The sequence below is a fragment of the Terrapene carolina genome, unplaced genomic scaffold, assembly GCF_002925995.2.
Source record: "Terrapene carolina triunguis isolate 2854851 unplaced genomic scaffold, T_m_triunguis-2.0 Scaffold148, whole genome shotgun sequence".
NCBI classification, from domain to species: Eukaryota; Metazoa; Chordata; order Testudines; family Emydidae; genus Terrapene; species Terrapene triunguis.
This window is the reverse complement of record NW_020664499.1, coordinates 3881123-3906822: the sequence shown is the minus strand read 5'-3', so window position 1 is coordinate 3906822 and position 25700 is coordinate 3881123. Positions and strand designations below refer to the sequence as shown.

General features: G+C 40.6%; 1 protein-coding gene across 2 annotated transcripts in view; it reads right to left on the bottom strand.

Annotated features, from left to right (window-relative positions):
- LOC113406893 (calcium-activated potassium channel subunit alpha-1) overlaps positions 1-24317 on the bottom strand; it is a 911445-nt gene extending 887128 nt beyond the window's left edge. For both annotated transcript variants that reach the window (XM_026653744.1, XM_026653746.1), the window contains exon 1: positions 24003-24317. In XM_026653744.1, the coding sequence (XP_026509529.1) occupies positions 24003-24317 (315 nt within the window). The remainder of the gene's footprint in view (positions 1-24002) is intronic.
- Between the last annotated feature and the right edge of the window lie 1383 nt (positions 24318-25700).

Below are 25700 nucleotides of genomic sequence, written 5' to 3'. Positions count from 1 at the left end.
ACGCTGAAAGTTCCACAGTGCGTTTTGAGCTAGTCTCATTTCAAAATAGGAGTAGATCAAAGCATGCTACGGAACTTTCAGTGCACGTCAGCGGGATCCACATGGACAATTAATGAGCGACAGGCTACGGCAGGGCAGATTTACACTCCAGTTTGCCACAAGCCCTAAGTCATCTGGGCACTTTTGAAAATGTTACTCTGTGTAGACATGTTAAAACACAGTCCCTGCCCCAAAGAACTTACAATCTAAATAAGACATCATACACAAAGAGGCATACAGGAACTTTAATTCTACATCACTCTGAACAGTTTTGCTGTATCCGAATTTGCTATAAGAAGTTTACTGTATTAATTTATCTCCCTGTCACAATATCCCAGAGCATCTGCCCTGTTGACCTGAAGCATCCAGTCTCATTGTCATATGGTGCCAATAAAATATGGTCCCCTTGGAGGCTTCTACAAGGTAATTACAGTTATTGGTTTTGAGAACTGCTTTGAAGCTGAAGTTGTTTTATATTATTTTGTTTGTTTTTTGGTGACCCTTGGCATCAATCAAATGATCTTTTCCCTATTCTTCCTGTGCAGTTGCATAATTATAAGTACATACACATTCCTCATACATAATTCCGGCTGGCATAAATGCGGGTTGTCCACACACAGATGACAGAATATGGACTAAAGTATTTAATCGAAATAAAACACCTTCACAAATTGACCACATGCTCAGGACTATAATAGGCAACAATTGCCCTCTTATTTAAAAAACAAAAAAAGCCCCTGGTTGCTTACAAAGCCTCCAGGCTAATGACATAATCCAAGCACCCTCCATACAGTGACATCTGAACCCAAGGTAGCTGACAAGTCACCATTTCGTGATCTGTATTCATCATGTGTTATCAGGGACTTGTAGTAATATTTTGTAAAATACAGTATTTCTTATTCTAACCAAGCTCATGAGGAACAGTTTTAAACAAACCTCAGTTACACTGCTTTTTTAATTGAAAAGTACTATATCTTCTATGCTGTTAATTTCTAAAAGCAATTTCCACCAATAATCATATTTTTAAAGCAAACGTTAGCTCTTTATTCATTCTTTGCCACAGATTTTATCAGTGTGTCAAAAGTATTATAGCAATTCAATTAGCCCCAAAATTTAACCCAGTTAGTCAGGAGGGGTGTTACTGCAAAGCTGCTGTTCTAAAATGTTCTAGTATTCATTTTTCTGCAGTTATGGTACATTTTAAATGTTTAAAACAATTAACATGTTGACCTTCATATTTAATATGCAGTGTTACAGAAACTACTTTTGTCTTTCAAACAGAATACAAAAAATAAAAATATTGTCCAGCACCTGGGACAACCATAAAGTTATTTGGACAAGTAAAATTGAGTTACTTAGGATCCGATTTCTTACATACGCATATGCTAGAACAGCCACTTCAGCAAATAAGCTGCAGAAAATTCCTGACAAAGAATGAAGTTATGAAAATGGAAAGATTGTTAATTAAAACCAAGGCAACATACTGAATACAGAGCTCAGCTTTTGCAGTCACTTAGGGTATGTTCATACTGAAGAGAAAAAAAAAGCATGTTCTTAACTCAAGTTAACTAACTCTGGTTAAAACAGCAGTGAAGACACAGCAACCTGACTTTTAACTCTGGTGAGCAGCTCAAGTATAACCCAAGGCTTCACCTTCCCCCCACCTATGGGAGAAAACTGCAGCAAGGAGCTATCCAGACTCCAGAGCAGTGGTTCTCAACCCACATCCTGCTTGTGGCCCAATCAGCATACAGCTGCGGCCCATATGACATCCTCAGAGCCACACAAGTAGTATATATATTGTGTGGATGTGGCCCACATAACACATAGAGAGTTGCATATGTGTCCCTCAATGGTAAATAGGTTGATAACCGCTGCTCCAGAGGGTAGGAGCAGAAGCAACCAAAGCAGAGACCTCTTATCTGGACATTCAGGGAACTTTCTACGATTTTGAATGGACTTTCTCTGCCTTGTGCTAATTGGCTGTTTGCTCCCACCCTCCCCCTCAGTCTCTTTACCTCAGCTTCACTGCACCACTGCCCCTCTTACCCTCTTCTCCTCTGCTCTGTCCCCATCACCTCCTTCCCTTCACTTTTCTTTCCAGTTAGCTCATCCCCTTTGAACTAAACCCACTCCAAAAAGAAAGAAAGAAAAAAAAATAAAAAAAACCCTTCATGGAACTAACATGACGTTTGCTGCCACCACATTGTTCACTCTGCTTGTGTGTTCTACACCTTCCCCCACCCTGGGTCTGTCTGTCCATTTAGATTACAAGCTCCTTGAGGCAGGGACCACCTACTACTTTGTGTTTGTGCAGTGCCTAGCACGCTGGGACTCCATTATTGGCTGCTCCTTAGACTCTACCATAATCAACATTACAATAAATAGTTTAACTCAAGCCAATAATCAGAGTTAAAAGCCGAGTTGCTGTGTCTTCATGGCCATTTTAACCCAAGCTAACCTGAGTTAAGAATGTACTTATTAGCAGTGTAGACATCATTCCGGATGCCAAAGGCCAAGTCCTACCTTTATTAGCATCTAATCAATTCATTTCAGTGGGTTTATATGGATGTGTCTAAATTCAGAATTTAGTCCATTGAAATCAACTGCTGAGATAGTAGAGAATCAGGAATGTTTCCTGTCTCACACCTTCTGTGATCCATTACAGCCACACAATGTGTGATATGCTATCAGGATGGTCACATTTTGTACCAACTTTGCACAAACACAAGCAAACAATCATGAAGCAAGGCACTGGAGAATCAGGTCATAGGGATGAAAAAGGCCTAGCATGTAGAGCTAGTGGAGAAGAATAATTCCATTTTGTGGAGGATTTTGAGATTCTGAATTTTGTTTTTATACCACATTGGAACAACCCCCCAAATTTTTGAAATTCTCCACACACACCCCCCTCCCAAAGTTACCATTTCAGTTTGATCAAAATGTCTCATTTTGTTTTGATTTCAAATGTATTTTAATGTAATGCAGACTAAAAATATTTTGAAACAAAAAGTCATTTCACAGGGAAAAATCAAAATGTTTCATTCCAAAAATATAAGAATGGGATGTTTTGAGACTGTCAGAACCTCATCCTCCCATCCCCTTTTCCCCCCCTCTGGAATGAAATTTCAGTGAAATTGACACAATTTTGGGAAGCATTTTGCTTTCGACTGAACTGCATGTTCTGACAGAAAATGGTCCAGTCCACTTCCACACATCACCACGCCACTCAGCTTTATTGTTGCATCATCCTATGCATGAGTGTTTCCTATCATGCATTTTCTAGTACTTTCTCTAGGTTCATCAGTGTTTGGTCATAACCACTATTAGTTATTATTAAATTATTACAGACCTATACAAGAGTGTTAAAAAAGTATCTGTCATTTCTGCCAAAATAGTAAAGAGCTATTGGCAAGCAATATTCAGTGTGCACACTTTTCACTAATAATCTAGTATATATTTGTTTCTGTTTCTTACACTTAAATGACATTGGCCAAAGCATTTTAAACAACACAATTAATTTCTTAATATGAATGAATATTTAGTCCTTTCAGCTTATGGCGATATTGGGTTAGTCCCATTTATTATGGTTTGGAGATGTTAAAATATTTGGCACCTTTCATCTGAGGATTTGAAAATGCTTTTCCAAGCAACAAGTGATGAAGCCTCACAACCCTCCTGTGAGGTAGGTAAGTATTATTGTCCTAATTTTATAGATAGACAAAATGAGACAAAGAGAAATCAAGACACAGAAAAAGGTAAGTGACTTAGCAACATGTCAGTGGCAGGGTTGGAAGTAAAAACCGGCGTCAGCATTTTCCAAGGTAATTAGGGGATTTAATCACTGAACTCCTATTAATTTCACCAGGAACTGGTGTGGCTCAATTCCCTCATCATCTTTGAAAAACCTCTGACACCCAGTCACCCACTTTAACCATGAGGAAGCAACATCACCCGCTGTCTTGTATCTAAGAAACCTGGTATTAGCAGATGCTGAATATTATAGGCAATGATATATGAACCACACTTTGATCTCTAAAAAATAAAACTGGAATAAATATTAAAGGACACTGTCAAAATTAGAAAGAATATATTGGAAATACCCCCATTCTTTTATGTCAGTACAAATAACCATTTTTTACAAGTTTCCAGTATGTATGCTGTTTAATTTTTGCACTCCTCCCAACAAGGGAAAAAAGCAATTTCATTTTTGTTTGCAATCTCTTTCCCTTGCAGTGTTTGTAACAAAGACTTTGCAGCAGTGGGGATTGGAGATGCCTGTTTCTTTAAGAACACCATAATCTTGCCCAGAGAAATTATGAAAAAGGATTTTTATTTATTTTTACAAAGCTTAAGAACAATAGAAAATGTTTTTACAATAATCTAAATTTTGGGGGAAAACTGAGTTGTTCAGCAATTCAAAACTATAAAAGGATTGTGCTTAAAGAACAAGTTTCCAAATTCTATGTAGTTGGACTCTTTCTATGAACTATCTAAGATACTTTGTTATTTCCAATGCATCATTAATATACTAAATATATTTAATCCATTCTGAAAACAACATACAGTTCCCTAGGTTTTCTTAAAATAAAATATAATAATAATAATGTCAAGTGTTTAAAACAGAATATTACATGAAGTCTATTTGCCTTCATAAATGCTGCTCTGAACAAAAGCAGACTGATTTTTGAGCTAGGTTGTTTATCATCTGCCTTATATCACACAATGACATCATGGGTTGTACAATGTATTTCATGTTTATTTTGGCTCAGATCATTTCACCTGTTCTCCTCCCCCATCATTGTTAGCATCAGCTCAAAAGTCAAATAGGTACATTTTAGATACAATTCATATATTATTAATTATTATCTCTAGCCTTGTCTCCCAGGCTTTCAAAGAAATAGAACATTGACAGGCACCCTGAATCTTTCCTTTCTTGGTTACAAAGAGAGAACCTTGACACTGAGATATTTTCCTCTTAAGAACAGAATACTACATTCACGAATAATATCTGGGAACAGCATGAGTTGTTCAAAGTAACTAAAAATAGTACAATCAACAAGCATATATTTAACTGGAAACCCTCACGTTCTAGAAGTAGCATTATTTTTTGGAGATGTCCACATGCTTTAAGAAATGAGTACTATATATATCAAACCTTTAGCACAACACAGGAATCAACTCTCTCCTTTGAGAGGTGTGACAAATAGAAGAAGAAAAAAGAGGTTTACTTATCTATAAGGAAAAAATACCTTTACCAATTGAGGGAAAATATTAGATACTTTTACATGGTGTTATGACTTATTTAGGCAGATAAACTGTATGTATATAACACAGTTCAAGAATTCTCTTCAGTATGAATAGTTTTTTTATTACAGCAGTAGACCAGTGCTCATCCAAGCACATCCTAAGAATGTTTACATATAGAGACAGCAAATACTGTACAACATGCATGGCTTTGTGACACAGAATCTCTTCTTATGAAATAAAAGATGACTCAGAACTATTGAGGAGCTCATGTATCCTTGTAAGTAAATAAATTAAATCTCATAATCTACAGCAACCAAAGCCTGAATTTACACCAAAAATAGGAATTTTAATGGTTTAGTCATTTTTATAGGCCTTTTTGGTTTATTAGCAGTATCTAGTTGCAGTACAACATTGCACTTGCTGATATCAAGCAGGTGGTGATGTTACTCCACTAGCAGTTTAGTTCTGCATTACTTGCACCCTCTGAACTTCCCATGGCTTCCACCAGGGTTTGCATTTTTGAGTGGGCCAGCATCTTTTACTCCATTGTAACGACCTCCTGTCCCACATGCTTAGGGCTGTCCTGAGAATTTTGAGGAGGGTTAGCGATATAATTTTTCGAGAGATAAAAAACTCAGGTGATTTGTTTTATGTAAAAAGAAAGGAGTCCACCAGGGTGGAGAATGAGGGGAGCTTTGATGTACATTCTGGTGAATTTTAACACTTTATAGTTCTTTGTAAAATGAAGATAATAACCTGCCATCCAGATAGAGAGGGATCTAGCTGGTATTACAGTGGCCTCTGCGTGCGGGAATCTACGGTCTAATCTTGACTTTGCCACTAAGCTGCTGAGTGGACTTGAGCAGGCATGACACAGATGTACCCAGAAAGGTATATTATACCTGTGTCCAACAATCCTCACGATACTTTCCTGAAGGGGGTCATGTCTGTTCTCTGCTATAAACTAGCTGATCATCATAGTTATTGCGAGCTGTTTGTATAGGAAATATTTTAAGTGATATGTAAAATGTAGACTATTATGTTCTAAAACTGTTGGAGATGAGCCACATCACCTGAGGCGAAGGGAGGGGTCTTAGCTAACTCAATCAAGAGCAAGAACATTCAACATCTTTCAACCCAGCAGAGCCCTGCGTTTACAGTCTGGACCAGGCGCAGGCCTAATCATTTACAAAGACAAGAGAAGCCCAAGAAACTATTCTGGCCAAAGGACCTTCAGGGCTGAGCTGAAGTTAATGAAATGCCCTAGTTATAAATGGAGACAAAATGTCTGGGACTCTGTAACAGAAGGAGAAAGGACCCAAGATGTTACTAATTATGGGGGATATATTCTGCTAGTGAGAGTGGCTCATGAAAAGTGGATCCCAGATCTCTGGGTTAGATGAGCACCATGTGAAATACCTTATTAGACAGGGAAGTAACATGTTAATAAATATGGGTATAGATTGCATGTTATGTTTTTCTTTTACCTGTAACCTTATGTTTCAAAATAATTTTATTTACTTTTATTTAATTCTTTAACTCAAACTTGTTAAATATACTTCAATTTGGTTTTCCTATAGAAACATGTAAGTGCCTTGTGCTAAGGAGGGTGTTGAACTGAGTTGAAGCCAGTAACCCAGGGTGCACTGCTTCCATAGAGGCAATATATTGGTGTACACTGTGGGTTTCAAGAAGGTAAGGGACTGGGCACTCGAGGGTAACAAAGTGGGATTCATAAATTGCTAGCCTGCCAAGGGAAACAGCAAGGCTCGTGGTAGTCTGGAGTGAAGCGCTTATATTGCTGGCAGCTGGTAGTTTTAGAACTTCCACTGGTGGGCACAGACAAGATTCCCTGATGCTATATGGAGGTAGTAGCGATTCACCCCAGACACCTGGGTTACCCCCATAAAGTGTCACAATAAGTCACTTCACTTCTGTGTCTCAGTTTCCCCTCCCATCCTTCGTCCATCTTGTCGATTTAGGATTATAAAATGCTTGAGGCAGGGACTGTCTCTCACTACGTGTATATACTGTGTCTAGCACAGTAGGACCCCCCAATCTCAGTGAAGTCTGTAAGCACTACTGTGATACAAATAATATTATATAATACTTAGATTATCTGCATAACACCTTCAAAGGATGAGCCTAGGAGCTTATATTCATAAATTTGCTAGACACTAAAAATCATGGACTTAAAAGAGACACTGGATTTATGCCTTATTATGGACAATCTATAATTCACCCATACCCATGACTGCAAGAGATATTAACTGGCCACTTCACCTGGAATGGTCCTTTAAGCAGTTATCACATATTTTATGCTAAACAATCCAGTCCAACTTGTATTTAGCTGTGACACTCTGGGTATCTCTATACTGCAATAAAAACCTGTGGCTGGCCTGTGCCACGTGACTTGATCTTGCAGGGCTTGCGCTAAGGGGCTGTTTAACTGTGGCTTAGGCATTTGGGCTCTGACTGGAGCCTTGGCTCTAGGACCCTAGATCTCAGGCTGCAGCCTGAGCCCGAATGTCTATACCGCAATTAAACAGCCCCTTATCCTGAGCCCTGTGAGCCTGAGTCAGTTGGCATGGGCCAGATGCAGGTGTCTAATTATCCACGAAAGCTTATGCCCAATAAATCTGTTAGTCTTTAAGGTGCCACCGGACTCCTTGTTGTTTTTGTGGATACAGACTAACACGGCTACCCCCTGATAATTGCTGTGTAGACATATAGTCTGAGTACATCTCCCAGACCTGAAGAAGAGCTCTGTGTAAGCTCAAAAGCTTGTCTCTCTCACCAACAGAAGTTGGTCCAGTAAAAAATATTATCCTTAGCCACCTTGTATCTCTAGGTTCTTTTTGTATTTCTAGATCCTCCAAACAAGTTGGGATATAGCTGAGGGCTGTGAAGACCACAAAGGCCAGCTTTGAATTCAATGAGTGCTTTGTGTATGAAGGGAATGAGCATGTCGGGCCTCTTTTATAGCAGCATTTTAAAGATCCTGATTTTATTTTAGGGTCAAATTCATCTTTGTGAAATGGAGGCACACAACACCTATACATCTCTGACATCCTATTTTGAGGGTTTAAGTGATGCAAAGGCTTTGTGATGTCCCTCTGCATAGCAGTGAAATCCCTCAATAAGGAACACAGAATGGCGTAGCAGTGTTGCCAACTCTCATAACTGTATTGCAAGTCTCATGATATTTTGTTTTCATAAACCCAAATTTATGGAGTTGTGATTATGTGAGACTCTCACTTTCATCTAAAAACAAAAATAAGTTTTTAGCTCTTATGGTTGTGGAGAAAATTTTGAAAATGTGAATCAAATGTACCTACCAAGGCTCAGAAATCAGAAAACAAATAAAAAGAACCCATGTTTTATTATTTTTATGTCTGGATTTTTAAGCAAATACCATAATTTTTGAGGCCTGACTCATAATTTGTCAATATCTGAGGTTGGCAATACTGTAGAACTGAAGAGACATAGTTCAATTTCTGGCAGTACAATCTCTAACATAGTACAATCTCTGGCAGTTAGCTGCTGTACAAATGAGAAATATGGAATCTATGCATGAGTAAACAAATATGATAGCAGGCACATAAAATAACTGGGTGAATATATTAAACATATATTGATTGGATAACAATGGAACCCCTATGTTTAGCATTTATAATATGTGGAGGCAAACACATTAAAAACACAATGGATTTGCGGTGTGATTTTCCATAAGAATATAAGAACGGCCATACTGGGTCAGACCAATGGTCCACTAGCCCAGCAACCTGTCTTCCGACAGTGGCCAGTGCTACATGGTTCTGTGGGAATGAACAGAAGAGGGCAATTATTGAGTGATCCATCTTCTGTCATCCAGTCCCAGCTTCAGGCAGTCAAAAAGTAGCCCCAAATAGTCCAAAAATAGCCAAAATGGCTTAGGAGTGCAAGTCCCACCGTTGATTTTTAAAGGGTGTATTGGGGGTAGATGTGTATCCTTAGCATTTGCATACACAGAGTTGCACTGGGTTAACTTAAATTGTTATTTTAAAGCTATTTTATTAAACTAGTACAAAAGGATATGTGGATTCTTATTTCAATTTAACCCAGGCTTGATTCGAGTTAGCTTAAATCATTTAGGTTTAGGATAAACCAAAATAAGCCACTCTTAAACCAAAACAACAGTGTCTACACAGAAGTTTGCACCAGTTTAAACTAAAATTGTTTGTATGGAGACAAGCACTTAGCAGAACATCCTTATATTATTGACTGAAAGATTGCTATGGTTCTCTTAAGGCATAATAATTTGATTTGAGCTTTTCAGAAGTAAATGTAGTAATTTCCATCAGCTCTTGGGGCAGTAAGTTCAGCAGGTTTCAAGTCACCTGGAATGATTATCTCCACCAATTATAAATGACACAGCCATTGTCTTTTTCTATGACAGTTACACAATACATATAATGCCTATATTCCCAGAGGATCCAAAAGACAAATACAGAAACTACATTCAGGATACACTTCTGAAAAGTATTGAGCTCAGGGGTGAAACATAGCAAACACTTACTGACCCACAGCAGCACTATTTAATAGTTAAAGTCAGTGAGGGAAGACATTTTCATGACAGGAAAACCATAATAAATTCAAAACATATTTCAATTAAGTCTCTATTAGAGATGGGCAAAAAATTTTGTCTAAAACTTTTTTTCATCTGAAAAAAAAATATAGATTCAGGTCAACCAAAATATTTAATTAATTCAAGTCAAATTTGCCTAAATGTTTTGGTCCAAAAAAACCCAAAACAAACAAACAAGGAAAAAAATTCTGAAATGGTTCGTGTTCACATTTTCTAAACAAAATGTTTCAATTCAAAATGCCTTTTTGTTTTGAATTTTACTGCAAATTTTACTTCTTTTGTAAACAGAAGTTCAAACAATCTAAAAACAAAATGATTTTTTTCGAGTTTTCAGTTCAGCCACTGATGATTAAAAGAAACTATGTAATAATGGAAACATAGGAAACTCTGAATATTAAGTGTTTGAAAACAAAAACTCTAGGGCCAAGATTTTTAATGATAATGGGCCTGAACCAAAGCCCATGGAAACAAAGGGAATATTTCCATTAGCTTCAGTGGCTTTTGGAGGAGGCCCTATAGCATTTTGTTTCTTTAATGTCACACATTTTGACTTTTTCACCCATCATCTCATACCAGAGCTCTTTATATACTGGATGAATTAGGAAGCAGTTGTTAAATATAGCCTGTCACTACCTGTCTCCTTTTAAGCTCAGTCTCAACATACGATGCACATGTCTATCTCTATACAGACTGCAAAGGGTTGCCAAAACCCCTAAGCTTGAGAGAAAATAAAGAGGTCATAACAAAGTAGCTATGTCAACACTAGTCAGGGATATTGTCAGAGCCCATCTACGACATTTTTTAGCACAGCAGGGTTTCATCCAAAGTCCTGCCATTAAATTTTGCCAACCAGCTGGCTCCAGGTTCCCATCCACAGAGTGCACTAAAGACATTAGCCAGCCTGCTACAAAAGGCTCCAGGTGTTCCCAGACTGGTGCCTGGAGCCGGCCAGAACCAGGGCCGGCTCCAGGCACCAGCTTAACAAGCAGGTGCTTGGGGCGGCCAAGGGAGAGGGGCGGCACCTGCGGCAATTCGGGGGCGGCAGGTCCCTCACTCCCTCTAGGAGCGAAGGACCTGCCACTGAACTGCCGCCGCCGATCGCGGCTTTTTTGTTTTGTTTTGTTTTGCTTGGGGCGGCAGAAATGCTGGAGCCGGCCCTGGCCAGAACACAGTGAGGATATACAGGCCAGCAATAAAGACAAGCCAGTCTGCTGGAACAATCTGCACTGAGATCCCACCCTCGTAATGCAGCAAGGAGAGATGGGTAGGAACTGTTACATATCATACATTGATAAAAAACAACGGCATGGAGATTAACAAAATGGGCCATAACTCATCTACAATTCTTCCCAAATCTTTACCATTGTAGTTACCATATGATATTATTTAACAAGTTTGCATCATGCTCTTTGTAGAGCAAAAAAATGAAGCAGTTCCTGACCTTAAGAGCTTACAGCCTACAGTCCCAATCCTATAGGCACTCAATGGACAAAAATTCCTCCACAGTCCTGGAAGCACTCCATGCATGACACCCTGTCTCACTGTAGGGTTGCCAATTTTGGTTGGACATATTCCTGGAGATTTCATCTCATGACATAATCTTCAATTAAAAATAATCTTTAATTCCTGGAGACTCCCGGACAATCCTGGAGGGTTGGCAACCCTATACTAGTATCAGAAATATTATCAGTACTTGTGAATGGGGTGAGTCCCTAACCCCCTCCTCAACACAGCATTCTAATTCAGGGTATGTGAGCTAACAAACAATTCCTGTAGTTTGAATTTATTACTAACTCAAAATCAGCCCGATCTAGGCAACCCCTCTGCACTAATTCCCATTAGACAGAAGGGACACTCCCATCCCTTTATGTCCTGGCTGGAGAGAAATAATGTGACCTAGCTGTCGGTATGACTCAACAATAATCACCTTGAATCTTAATGAAGGGTTTTAGCACCTGAGCTGTGGTTACTGAACAAGAGTCCTGCATTCCTATACCCAATGTATTAGAGTCTGCCACTTTTTTTGCAGTACCCTTGACCTGTTTCAAAAATGAATGTTAGCCATTTCAAAATTAAACATTTTACTTTCCTGTATACAAAAGAACAGAATAAATGTGCAACCTCATGAAATTTGATCTCGTGGTTTTAGCAACAAGCCACACAAGTTCCACTTTTGAAGTTTAGAATGTTACCAGACACCTCAATGTTTTTATAGCCTGGTATTACACAGGTCTCTTATCCTATTGTATGTTAATGGTGGAGTGTCTTTATTTCTGCAGGCATTTTATACATTCAGTTCCAGAGATGTGTTCTAGTTTTGTACAAACCCTCTCTATTTCTGGCATAGGAGTTGAATGTAGGTCTTCTATACTTAAGCCATTACTTTTCTTTAAAGGAAAAACTGAAAGACCGCATACACCCACACACACAAAGCCCCTGTGGATAAACAATCCCCTACAGCCCATAAAGGGAATAAGTGTAACCATTCATGTCATATTCTGTTCAGAATAATCCCCACAAATTCAAGAAAATGGAGAGTACCAAAAAGTACCAAACAAATGCATTGTTCCTCACTTACCACATTATTAAAATTATTTGAAAAGCAAACAACTTTAAACAAAACCCTTGTTTGTGTGGGAGCCATACCTCAGCCTCTTAGGCTGAAAGAAATTTAGGGCTAGACATGTATAAATGCTGCAGGCTAATGTACCAGATGTTATTGCCTTGAAGCATTTGTAAAATTGTACATAAGCACATTGAGGTACACTCTCCTGAGTCTGAGAGAGAGAGAGAGAGAGAGAGAGAGAGTGTGTGTGTGTGTGTGTGTGTGCGCGTGCGTGAGAGAGAGGTGTGCATGACAGGGGGAGCATGTTGAATTTATGCATAAATCAGTGAAATTCAGAGAACACTGCAAGATCAACATTTTTGAAGAAGGTGCCTAAACTTCAGATCTTAAATTCATATTCTGGTACCTCAATAAGGGAACAAATTTTCAGAATGCTGAGTATCCAGCACCTCCCACTGAAGTCAAATGAAGCTGCTGAGTGCTCCTCACTTTTGAAAAATCAGACCACTTATTGAGGTGCCTAAATATGAATTTAATAGCCTAACTTCAAGCATTTATTTTTGAAAGTATTGGCCTAAGTGCCCTGTATCAACAAAAATAGCACATGCTACCTGACGCACAATTTCCAATAAAAATCATGCACACTTTAACAGAATTAATGTAAGAGTTATATGATATTAGTGCAAAGTAGAATACTGTTACAGCTATTACTAATTTAATAGTTCAGGGGAATTAAGTGTTCCATTCCTCTTCAATTCCTTATGCTTAAATACCATGTAGCATCAGACCTTTAAACAGTTGGGTAGTACTGTTAACAATGGACAGTTGTGAACTTTTTTCATCATAGAGGTGGATGCATTCCAGCAATACACTGAGGCTTGGTCTACACTTACCCCCCAAGTCGAAGTAAGGTACACAAATTCAGCTACGTGAATAACGTAGCTGAATTCGACATACCTTACTTCGAACTTACCGCGGTTCAGACGCGGTCCACACGCGGCAGGCAGGCTCCCCGTCGACTCCGCGGTACTCCTCTCGTTGAGCTGGAGTACCGCAGTCGACGGGGATCACTTCCTGGTTCGATTTATCACGTCCAGACCAGACGCGATAAATCGAACTCGGAACTTCGATCCCCAGCCGCCGAACTAGCGCGGCAGTGTAGACCAACCCTAAGGGTCAGATTTTTAAAGGTATTTAGGCACCTGAAGATATAGGTGAGGCTTTTGAAAATCCAAATTAACAGCTACCTGATTCTTTAAGAACCTAAATACTTTTAAAAATCTGATCCTAAGTGATTTCTGTGTATAGAGTTTGTAAAGTTCTTTGTGATCTTTCAGGAGTGTAAGATATAGGGTAAAAATCCTGTTCCCTTTACTTATACAAAACCATTGCCATTACTTGCACAATTAAGGGGGAGAGGATTTTGCCTTATTATAACTTAACACATGAAGTAACTTGTGGAATGTTTAAGTATCTTGCCACCACACAAAATTTTTAGAAGATAACTGTTAGAGTTTCATTCATTTTGGGTATTTTGCATATTTTAGGCACATTGGACTAACTTCATCACTGGCATACTTCACTTGAAGTCAACAGGCGTTTTATCTGCCTTATGACTATAGGATCAGCCAATGACTCCTTCATATCCCAAAATCTGGTCAATATAACAGGCACCAAAGCTAGGCATGGCTTTTTTTTTTTTAAGCCAGACTATTCCTACTGGAATACTTCACTACTTGGACATATAATTCACACCTCTCTCAAAAGTACAGAAGAATAAGTGTGGACTATAGCCCTATAAATGTACGGTGAAAAAAAAACAAACAAAACAAAAACAAATATCTATTATAACAAGGAACCTCAAATGATGTGAAAATAATCTAAGGTTAATAGCAGTCCGTTGTTTCTGTTGTTGATACAGATTGGCACACTAACAAATATAAGTATATAGGGAAACCGGAATCTAAAATTAAAGGCTGTGCCACATAATAAAGACAGTTTAGTGCAATTGCATAATTTAACAGAATATTAGAAATATTCACTTATACAAAAGTTAAGGAAATGCAGGAAATCATCATCTAGTCAAAAGGAGGGGAGAGGAGTGTGTGTATCACATATAATCTAAGGGCCAGACACTTATATAATGGGGGAGAGGGAATGTGAATAAATAGTCTAGATGACTTAAATGGTATTATATATATGAGAAAGGTTTGCAGGATCATAACCGAAAAACTGCAACCCCACAACCCAATAGAAGCATATATTTATGATTAGCAAATAGGCTTTGTAATTCAACTGACTTCAATCGCTTGTGGCCAATGGACTCAACTGAGAACAACTGACAAGAGAATTGCATCACTCATGGCTAAGGATAAGATTTTGTCACAGAGGCCCCAGAAGTCATGGATTCTGTGACTTTCAGAGACCTCTGTGACATTTTATGTTTCAGCTTCAGACCCGTGCCATGGGCGGCAGGGAGCTCCGCAGATCTCAGCCACGGCCACAGGTGATGGGGGCTGGAGCCATTAGTTTCTCCCCTCTCTGACCCCCTCCCCGCCCAGCCAGCCACCCTCCTTATTTTTAGTAAAAGTCACAGACAGGTCGCAGGCTTCCGTGAATTTTTGTTTATTGCCCGCAACCTGTCTGTGACTTTTACTAAAAATAACCGTGACAAAATCTTAACCCATGGCCCACATAGTCCACATAAGACAACTCTCCAGCCACTGGTAAATCAGCTCAATCATTTATGCCCAATGGAATACTCATGCAAATTCACAAAAATAAATAAATTCATCAGCATAGCTCTTCATAAAAAAAAAATCTTAACCACTATATTTTGAACCATTTTATTTGAAATACAATGGCCACCATTTACAAATAGTTACTACAGAGTATCTGAACCACAACAGTATTTCCTTATATAGAGAAGGGAAATTAACTACAGCATCAGTGATGCTGTGGTTACTCTTAACTTATCAATAGCAACCTTTGAATGTGTCTCCCTTTGAGTTTAACAAAAAGGAGACCAAAGTATTAAAGTATTTCATGCATAGTGGATAGAGTGTAGAAAGGCAAAGTGCAAAGAAAAAGGTAAGACAAATATTTAGCCACCATTTTTTTGGACAAGAGAAAGATATATTCTAAATTTACTTCTCTGTACATTAATAAACCAAACAATAAACATGTAACACGGTGGAATTTTATCTGATGGTTTTAGTGACAAGCCATTCAAGCTCCATTCTTGTGGTTTATAATTTTACCATAGCTCCTCACTGGCATTATGACCTAGTATTAATGGGTATTTGTTTATCCCATTATAATTAATAGTGAGGTCATATTGTTTGCGCATGTATTTTATATTCAGTTCTGCATATAAATTCCAGTTTTTCCATCAATACTGTATATTTGACAGATTAGGTCGGCATTTATTATATGCCATTACATACACACAATTGAAGGACATAAAAGCCTGAAGAAGGATTTCCCTTTATACACAATAAATGCAAAACTAGCTTTTATATAATGCTTTTTAGCCATAAATCTCAAAGCATTTTACAAAAAAAAAATAAAATAAAAAAAAGTAGTAGTATTACTCCTAGTTTACAGATGGAGGAACAGAGAAGTGACATGACTTGTACAACTAGTACCCATGTTTATTAAAATATTGGCAAGGATACATGAAACGCTGTATTTCAAATGCACCAATCTAAGGCCCCAATCCTGCAAATACTTTTGCATACATTTAACTTACTTAGTGGGAGAAGTCCCAGTTAAATCAACAGAATTGCTTACAGTAGTAAAGTGGGGTGTACACTCAAGGATTTGCAGGCTTGGGACCTAGCTGCAAACATAAGCCCTAGTCTTTCAAACTGATCCATGTGAGTGGAGACCTTTGCCCATGCATGGCTCCGTTGAATTCAGTGTGGCTCTGCAAAAGTGCAGATGCCCACCCATGATGATCACTTTGCAGGATAAGGACCATGGTAGATGTACTATCAATACAGTTTCAGCACCCAGATTTTCATTTCAGAGGGGCCAAGAAGTAGTTAAAAATGTTAATGTGACCCCGCCACACACACACACACACAAAAGTTTCTAACTTTTCTTCTGTAGTGTTAGAAACCCAAACATAACAGCAATGGGCTAAGCTAGCACATGTCCAAAATAAGTAAAATACAAAAAGTACATTAACAGCATGAATGGTGAAAACTGGATTAGATTTTTTTTTAAATTCAGTTTTAATGATCAAAAATGTTAACAGATAAGATTTTTTTAAAGTGTTTTAAAGTGCATAATACTCATCCAGGGCCTGGACCAAAGCCCACTGAAGTCAGTAAAACTGTTTCCATCAAATTCAACAGGCTTTGGTTAAGGCTCTCAGGTTCTGGAGCTACCAAACGGACAAATACATATTACAGATCATCCAAAAGCCACATGGCCAAATCAAACTGAACCCTACAGCATTGCATTCATTCCAACAGGATCATATACACTATCTATGGGAATAAAGTGTTCCTTTCATAGGTCCAAAACTGGCATATAATCTGGGACTATTAATATCTAGACTTCAAAATGGGCCCTTCCATAGCAATACAACTCCATTAGAATTGATCAAATAAGGTGAATTAATACATTATTCCGTGTGTGTGCATATAATTTATTCACCCAGGTTTAGAACTGGGATAATTATTTGACTAATATATGCATGAATAATTTGACAAATTTAATTTATTTAAAAAAAAATTCACCCAAATCCAATCTCCACCTTCAAAGACACAAGCACTAACTGATTCTTCCGCTGTACCTCCAGTCTTCATTTTGGTCAAAAGCTGCTGGGCTGGTTCTGTGTTTCATAAAAAGAATGGCTTTATCCCCTCCCCCCCACCCAGCCTCACACACAAGCATACAGGGCCCAATTCTCCACTGCCCTACACCTTTTGTTGTCATTTATCCCTGTGCAAATGACAGGTGTAATAGGTGTAAAATGTTACTGTTCTGGTAGAGTTTTGCACCCACATTACACTGGAGTAAATGAGAACACAAGGTATAAGGCAGTGAAGAATTGGGCTCAAATACCTCAGCAGGGTATCAATTCTGTAAATGCCCTTCTACTTGCAACACATTATCTCTTGTCCCCACCTTCCTTTCAGTTCCTGAATTCAAACTTGCAGGAGAATAATGCATTTCCTTCCCTCAAAGTAGATGTTTTATATATTTTATATATACACACACACTATATTTCCTCTGACAAGAAACTCCACCAAATGCATGTTCAGAGTGCAGCTTTTTAAGCTTTCCCTGGACAAATTTCAATTGGGAATCTGAAAACTTGAATATTCAACTTCCTGAAATTCCAGGATCTTCATACAATTCCAGACAGATAACTTTTCATGAAAGCTGAAAGGATCCCCTCCTTCTTCCCCTTAGTATCCTGCTGGAATACTCTATATTGTCATATTCCTGTATCTAGCTAGGTTCTAGGACTTCCATCCTACAATCTAGCACACTAGAATATGTCACCATTGCTGGTTTACTGCCTGATCAGGCAAAGGGGCCGCACAGGCAAACCCTTAAACTCACACAGAACCTCACTGAAGTCATTTGGGTTCTATAGGGACAGAAGGATCAGGACATTAAATGTTGACTGTGGTTCCATAGTTAGCATGTTGGTCACCACATGCTCCATACTCTGAAGATCTGTTGAAATAAGGAGCTTTGATGAGAGAAACTCACAATCCACTTCCCTGTGATTGTACTGAAGGGCTACAAGAGTGTCTATGTTTTTCAGTGTAGGATTCCACAGAAGACTCTCCTGTTCAGAAAATTTAGGTCGCAAGCTAGATTGATTTAAAAGGTTCTTTAAGAGGACTTACAGCAGTGCCTCACACACATTCTCTATTGCAGACCAACATGGAACTGTTAGAGGTTATATTTAGACCTAGTGAAGACTCTAAATTTTCACAGTGAATCTACATTTAGGGTTATATACTGCATGCAGGAATCCCACTGGCATCAGACTTGGGTATGTGGATCAATATTAAACAGCACAAAGCTCCTTATCACAGTTGTTGCTTCAATTGTGCTTCACTGGGAAAAAGTGTGATGTCTAGTGGTTTCCATAGTAACACTTACACCTATGTGATGTGATGGGGTAATCCAGTGTTATATTAGAGCACTTCACTTTAGATTTTGCTTTTTATTTTTTTCTTTGTCAAACATATTTGTTGCAAAAGCCAGTGTATGGTGCTAGGTCAGAACAGTGATTAACTCAAGGCCTGCTAAAGGGCTTTTTGTTTGCCTTTTAAAGCACTATCCAGATATTTGATATTTTGGATTTGTGTCTATTTTTATCATCTACATTTTAAAAATTGAAATGAATTTGGTAATGAATTAGGAGCTTTGGAGACTGAAAGCACATTTTTTTTCCACAGCAGATGTATGGCCTGGGTGATGTACAGCAGTGTGAGCATCTCAGTGCAGGTGCCTAATTGCTGTTCTGGAATGAACAGCTAAAGGATTGAAGGTAGTTCTGCCTTCGAGGCCCTTTCCTTCCTTGACCTCTCTGATGACATATTCACATCACAACTGGCAACCTGCCCACTAAAAACAGAACTCAGACTCACCAAGTAGTTTCATACAGTCAATCAGAAGATGGTAATGTCTCAGTCACTATCAACATTTGGCCAGGTTTGACCTCTGACCTAAAAGCAAAATGCTCTGTAGTTCACTATTAATCTCATGAGCCATCCAATCCTCTTCTGTTCTTTTGCTTCTGTTCGGTATGTATTAAAAAGAGAGGCAAGACAAGCTTTGTATAGGCAGCTTTGAACCGAGGACACTCCCACCTTACAGATATTTGCATATCTGACATATAAGTATACACCTGATATATCTGGATATTTGGGTTTTTTGGAGGGGTGTCCACAGATTAAGACGTCACTACATAAAAAGCTAAAATGTCTGTCTATATGTTATATAGAGCTGATCCGAAAATGGGGCATCCTTTCCAGGGAAATTTTTGACTTTTCATGGCAAACTTTTTCCAGTTTAGGGTTTGGTTTGTGGATGAAAATTCTAACATTTTCAAGGAAAACAGATACTTCATGAAAATTTTAGTTTCATTGAAAATCCAATTTGCCCATCAAAAACAGCTGACAGATTTTTTTCAACCAGCCCTAACACTATGTGATTTTTTTAAATCTACTGAAATAAGTGGCCTAAGTTAATTGCAAAGAGGAGTTTTATGGTTAGTAGTTAATAATTTCAGTCATTCACTAGGTATGTCCCAGTGATTTGCAAGCAAATTCCCCAAAACATCTGTTTTTAGAGAAACAGCTGTGAACGCTACGGACTGGGCTGTCGCAAAGATGTGCCATACCAGAAGGAGCTCTGGGAGACATTATAACTAAGGCATAATGCCCTCTGGGGATCCAGGGAGCACAGATAAAGTGCCAATGCCCCACCCTTCCAGAGGGAACTCTGCATCTGGTCACCTCCTCAAAAGGACTCCCATTGGGCCCACTCCCTGTCTTGCATACCCATAAAATCCCTGTGGGAAAGACATTCTACATGTCCTCTCTTTCCATTGCAAACCTGTGCAAGGGCCAGGCCGTCTGTCTGATTAGCTTGTTTATAGGTTAACTAGTATATAACCAAACGCCCTGAAGGTAGAGTAGTGTCATTCAGGAACACAGGCATTGCGAGTAGCAGGTCCATCTAATCCAGTATCTATCAAGTGACCAGTACCAGATGCTTCAAAAAAAGTTCCAAGAAAACCTGTAATGGACAATTATGTCCATGGAGGAGGTGGTTCCATCCTAACCTCAGACAAATAGTGATCACTTTATGCCTTGAAGCACAAGGGATTATATCCCTTATTTTTTTAATCCCATCAAATGTAATTGTGTAAATTACACAATGCAAATGTAATTCTTATTATTCATATTTGAATCTTTTTATTGTATTGCCATACATAATAGCAAGTAAAATGACCAATCTACCTTATTCCTATCTCATGTTCTGCCATTTTAAATACTGATTTAGGAACTGAACAGGTTTGCCAAAGAGGACAGAGAAAAAGCAAACCATACTCAAGAACCTCTTCCTAATTCTTAATAAGAAAACAGCTACTTACTACTTAAGATGCAGCGCTAAACACAAAACATTGAGAAACAAACAGCATTTTACAACTCTCTAAAAACAAGACTAAAGGCATCGTTGCAAAAATAAAATTAAAATGTGTAACTTGTTAGATACGGAACAAACAAACAAAAAATAGTGGCCAGAAATTGCAGTGACTTTTATATTGTCTGAAGTACTGATTAACACAGATCAGAATTTACATCATTCTCTCTGGCAGACTGGGAAAAAAAAGTAAGAAAGAAAGAAATATTGCCATCTTTCAAATTAAGCCTACAGTCCAAAATAAATTGTAACTTCAAGAGTTAATAGCAAAAATGGAGAGTATTAATTTCATATTACTATGCAATAGTTTTGGAATTTTGAAAAGCATTCTACTGGATATTATCATTTCCTTCTCTCTTGTTGCATCCATCCCTAAGAAAAGTAAAACGCAGCCGCCACACATTTTGTATCGCATAAAGGGTTAAATACAGTGTTTAATATTTTTAAAGTCCAAAACCAACTGTTAACACAATGCAGTTAAAAATAAAAAAGCAAGAAAAGGAACTGTAGCTCCATACAATGCATCCGCTAAAAAGAGCTAGATCCACAAAGTGAATCTGACAGAGTCCTGCAGGAATAGTAAGTACAGGGCTTTAAACTGGGGTTCTAAGGAAAAGCATACGGCAACTGATTTGCTGCTATTGGAATAACAGGTGATGGAATTCCTGGAATCTGCATGAACTTGATGTACTGATCAGCTGCTGACAAAGTTATTCTGCTCCCTGTGACTTTAATACATGAGCAAATTATTTGGTATAAGTCATAGAAGTCAGAGATGGAAAAGATTTATTAGAACACTGTGACCACTACTTATGTAGATACAAGGAGTAGCATATTTTAACTCTGCCCCACCAGCGGAGAAGGAAAAGAGACATACTAGGGAGGAAGAGTTCTTCTCATGCCAAACACATGGGTCAGCCCCAGTACTTCTGCTGGGGGTTCAAAGTAGAGGACATAATATACATGTGAATGTGTGCATATTCACACGTCTATTGTGGCAGCCTTTCCCAAGTAGCCATGGGGCATAAAGCTTGTGCAGAAGTTTAAGGGGCTTTCATTTATCATTTCAGCTGGTATCTGTTGCAGGCTCCTTTTCTAGCATTTGCAGTACAATCACGCATTCTTTGTGCACCCAGAACTCTCAATGAAATCAGTGGGACTACTGGGTGTGCCAGTAATGCAGCACTGGGGCCTTGCTAATTATTCTTTACCAAATGCTAGAAAACCTGAACAAATTTAATAGGTACATCCTAAAAAAGGTGCACATCTCCCCCTGCCTGCAGAGTCTTCCACTGTCCTCCCTAACCTCTTCCACAGACAGATCATCATGGAGCTGGCTATTTTAGCTCCAAAACGTGTAAGCTTCTGGCTTACTATTGGATGAGGATTTGTCCTGCACAAGTAAGTAAGCCCTGAGACAACTCAAACATAAAAGGTTCAGACCAGTGGTGACAGACAATTATTTAACTCAATAAACACATTTGGCCTGTTTTAAATGCATGTTTAGAAGACAATTTAGATGTGCCTTTCCTAACTTTCCTTAAGAGATATGTGAGCTGCTTTAACTGACCACCTCCTAAGAACGGATTTTCAGTCCAAGGACATTTATGAAAGCACTATAATAAACAGTTTGTTAAAAGGTGGCTTGCTCTAGCTTTTGAATCTCATGGGTGAAGAAGTAGGCGATGATGTCAATCACCTCTTAGGATTTTCTGTATCCTTTGTGCCTTCTGTGGCTCATCACCACCAGCGGAGGAGGGGACTAAAAATATAGAGGGGGAAACTCCAGACAAATCTAGCTAGATACCCCTCTCTTGGGAATTTGGATTTTCCTTTCACAAGAACCAGTATTTTCCAAAACACACATTTATTGTCATAAAATACAACTAAGCTCTATGAGCACACCTAACAAATCTCTCTTTCCACAAGCTCACATTTCAGTTACCTTGGAGATTTCTTGTTTAATAAAAGTATCTCCCGTTGCCTGGTATTTTTTCTGTAAGTCAAACCTGAGTTAAAAGTTTCACTTTACCCCATCTATTTAATTGCCACATTTTCCACTGATAGCACAATTATTATAAACCCAGATAATTTCCAACTGAAATTAAGAGATTCTTCTTTAGGCAACTTTACCATAAATTACCCAAACACAGCAAGAAAGATATTAATGAACTGTATCACATTTCCCAAGATGCTACATGATTACCTTACTTTATAACTTTTTCCTATTTCCAGTTAAAAAAATAACCCTCTTGTGCAGCCAGGTTGTGCCAAATCATATGTGGGGGGGAGGGGCAGGCAGCACACTGTACGTCAAAGCAAGCTAGCAACCTAGCAACCATATATTAAAAGGTGTGTGTGTTCTTGTGAGTATTTGTGTGCCAGGAATAACTAAAGCAGATATTATTCCATGTGTAATCCAAAAAATGTGAAAAGGGAAGGGGAGAAACTCCAGCTGCCAGTCTATTTTGGGGTCTTAAATTGCCTGTCAAAATCCACTTTAGCAAATTCAAAGCCTTAACACTTTCTGTCCCATTTCTCTCAAATAAAAAAAAAGGAACGAGCATGATCATCTTTGTTTAGCCATGATCAGTCTCCTAGTTTGGATTTTGAAGACGACCTCAGAGAAGCTGACATGTTCACTGCACTACTTCCCATCTGGTAAGGTGTAAATGGTGGCAGGACTCCGATTCACCTTTAAGTGCTAAATCCTGGGGAAATTATAGAAGAAAATTTGATCCAGTGCAGTTACTTACAAATTCACAAAATACATTTACATTTACCACACCAAACAGAAGCCTAAGAGAGGCGCTTGGTCCTGTGAACCTAGCCTCAAGAGGAATGAATTCTACCAAGTTTTTCCTTCCTGATGACATGGAAGAAAACAACAACTTAATTCAGCAAAGAACAACCAGCACCACCAACTATCCTTCCCCGGAGAGGTCTCTCTAGTCTAGGGGAGCGTCATCTTAGGGGCCATCTCCGCGGAACTGTCCCGCTATGTCAATGGGCAGCATTGACCTGGCCGGCAGGCAGCAGAGGGGAACTCTCCTGTCACCAGCCGCTGAAGATGGAGCCATCTCTGGGGAAACATTTCCTAACGTGACACCAAACAGAGCCACCCTACAATACTCAGCTGCCGCGGCTCCTCTCACGGAACCTAAAAGGCGACCCTACAACAACACTGCCACAGCCACGGGATCAACGCTTCAGTGCGTGACCCTACAATAAACACCAAACAACCCTAGCCTTCGCTCCCAGCGCCTTGGAGACCCCCTGAAATCACCCCCACGGACGGGGCACCCTCACCCCTCCGCCAGGGGGAGGGGGGCTCACCTTGTTTTTGACCCCGCAGTGACAGCAGACGGTCCACAGGTACTTGAGGGTCCTCCAGAGCAGGATGATAAAGAGCCCGCCAAAGAACGTGACCATGGACGAGGCGAGGAAAGCCCACCACATGCGCTGTCCGCGGCTATCGCAGGGCACCTCCATGGTCACCGGGATGATGAGCGCATCCATCTTGGGCACGCTGACCGGGGACGAGGACGAGTCCGTGTTGAGATTGCTGGCGCTGATGCTGTTACTCATTCTAATGCCGCCGCTGCCTCCCGAGGCGCTGCTGCTGCTGCCGACGCCGCTGCCATTTGCCATAGCTAACAACGAGCAGGGCGCGCGGGGGCTCCGGAGAGCTCCCCCCACCGCCAGCGCCCCCTAAAACACCCCTCACCAGCCATGCCGCGCAGTCCCCGGGCCCCCCGGCCGATGCCAAATGTCCCCCTCCTGCTGCTGCTGTGGAGAGGAGATGCCCACCCCCCGCCTCCTCTTCCTCCCAGATGCACGGCCCCCACCCCACCCCCCAACTCGCAACCTCCACGTCCACCGGGCTAATGCCTCGAGCCACCCGCGCCTTCTCCAAGGTACCCAGAGCCGCACACACCCCGCCCCCAACGGGTCTCTTCCAGCTTCTGCCTCGGCTCTCCCCGGCGGTGGTTTATTAGTAGCAGTCTTGAACTTGTTTATTATTAATAATCAACCCCCCTCCCCGCACACCCTCCTCCTCCTCCTCCAAGTCCAGCCCCTTCCGCGCCTCTCCCCACTCTCTCCAGGCAGCAGCCTCCTGGGGATCTTAATTCATCCTCCGCTTGCCCATCTGCGCTCGTGCTGCTGCTGCCTCCTCCTCTCCCATCCTTCAGGGTCCTCCTCCAGGGCTGAGGCGGCGGCTGCTGCTCCGCCAGGCACGCGGCCACACACCAGCCCCCCGCTGCCCCGGCTGGGTTTGTCTGCGCCTCCCTCTCTGCTCCGCTTCTACCTGTCAGCTGCAGCCGCCGGCGGGAGACCGGCTTTCGCAGACCCTGCGACGCGTGTGGCCCGGGCGCAGGGGGGTGCTGAGCGCATGAAGGAGACCCCGGGGGGCTTTCCCCAGCTCGGGACTCGGCGGCTGCTGGAGCAGAGGATGCTGAGCTCAGGAGAGCTCCGGCTGCCGGTTCCCCATGGTCACGGTACGGCAGTGGCTCGGCGCTTTCCACCCTACGAGCTTCCTTCTCCCGTGCGCTCGGCTCTCCAGCTGCCCCCGCTCCGGAGAAGCCGCCGATTGGGCTGGATGAGGCGCACGAGAGACACAATTTACAGGTAGCAGCGAGGCGGAGCCACGCTCAGCCCGAGCCTTGCCCGCCCAACAAGTCCTGCTCGCCTAGCTGAGACCATTGCTGCCCTCTCCCCGGCTCCGGGGCGCGGATCGCCTGAGCCAAGATGGGGATTGACGGATGGAGAGGAGGAGGGAGGGGGAGCACGGGGAGTGTGCAAACAAAATCCCCCCCACACACTTAAAAGCCAATGTGCTCTTGGCTGGTGTGGTGACTGCCAGTGACGTACCGGCTAACGCACGGTGCCTGTCATGTCTCTGTGTCTCGCTCCCCCCCCCCCCCCGGCTAATGCGATTTATTTCCAATACCGATGTTTTCCATCCTCTCTCTGTACAGCAGATCGTAGTGACTGGAATACGAAATGCGAGGCAGAGAGAGAGACACACACCGA